Source organism: Morone saxatilis, unplaced genomic scaffold (assembly GCF_004916995.1).
Source record: "Morone saxatilis isolate NCDOM2014 unplaced genomic scaffold, NCSU_SB_2.0 Contig19, whole genome shotgun sequence".
In the NCBI taxonomy this organism is placed as follows: domain Eukaryota; kingdom Metazoa; phylum Chordata; class Actinopteri; family Moronidae; genus Morone; species Morone saxatilis.
In genome coordinates this window covers 20,468,947-20,469,509 of record NW_023339751.1, presented here as the reverse complement: position 1 = coordinate 20,469,509, position 563 = coordinate 20,468,947, and the positions used below count along the sequence as shown (strand labels likewise).

The 563-nt window shown below is 49.2% G+C and overlaps 1 protein-coding gene across 1 annotated transcript in view; it reads left to right on the top strand.

Moving 5' to 3' along the window:
* rbm45 (RNA binding motif protein 45) overlaps window positions 1–563 on the top strand; it is a 6,200-nt gene that overhangs the window by 1,455 nt on the left and 4,182 nt on the right. Inside the window, exons 3-4 of the mRNA XM_035664006.1 lie at window positions 40–166; window positions 345–470. Of these exons, the coding sequence (XP_035519899.1) occupies window positions 40–166; window positions 345–470 (253 nt within the window). The remainder of the gene's footprint in view (window positions 1–39; window positions 167–344; window positions 471–563) is intronic.

The window sequence follows — 563 nt, the reverse complement described above, 5'->3', positions numbered from 1 at the left end:
TGTCTGTGTCTGTGTCTCTGTCTGTCTGTGTCTCTGTAGGAGTATGGCGACATTGAATATTGTGTGATCATCAAGAATAAAACCACAGGGGAGAGTAAAGGACTGGGCTACGTGAGATACTACAAACCGTCCCAAGCTGCCCTCGCCATAGAGAACTGCGACAAAAGTAAGATTGTCTCCATTTTAAGTAGAAGCAGGAGAAAGTACTGTGGGCCTGTACCATACAGTTGACAGAATATTCAGTGTGTTTCCAGCCGTGTTGGCTCCTCACCTGCGTTAGCGTCTGTGTGTGAAACACGGTGGACGTTATTGAACTGTCCGGTTGATGGCGGTTGTGTTATTAGCTTACAGGGCCATCCTGGCGGAACCTCGCACCAAGGCTGCAGCGACAGAAGAGTACACCGGGGGAGCGGCCAGAGGGGAATACGTGGGCGGCTCTGAGTCCATGAACCAGTATGCCATGCCTATGGGTACGCAGGTGTTTGAATTCAGTATATTCTTTTTGTTGTTTGTGGGTTTCTGTCTTTTTCAAGCCCATGACCAGCAGAAAGGCAGTCAGACAT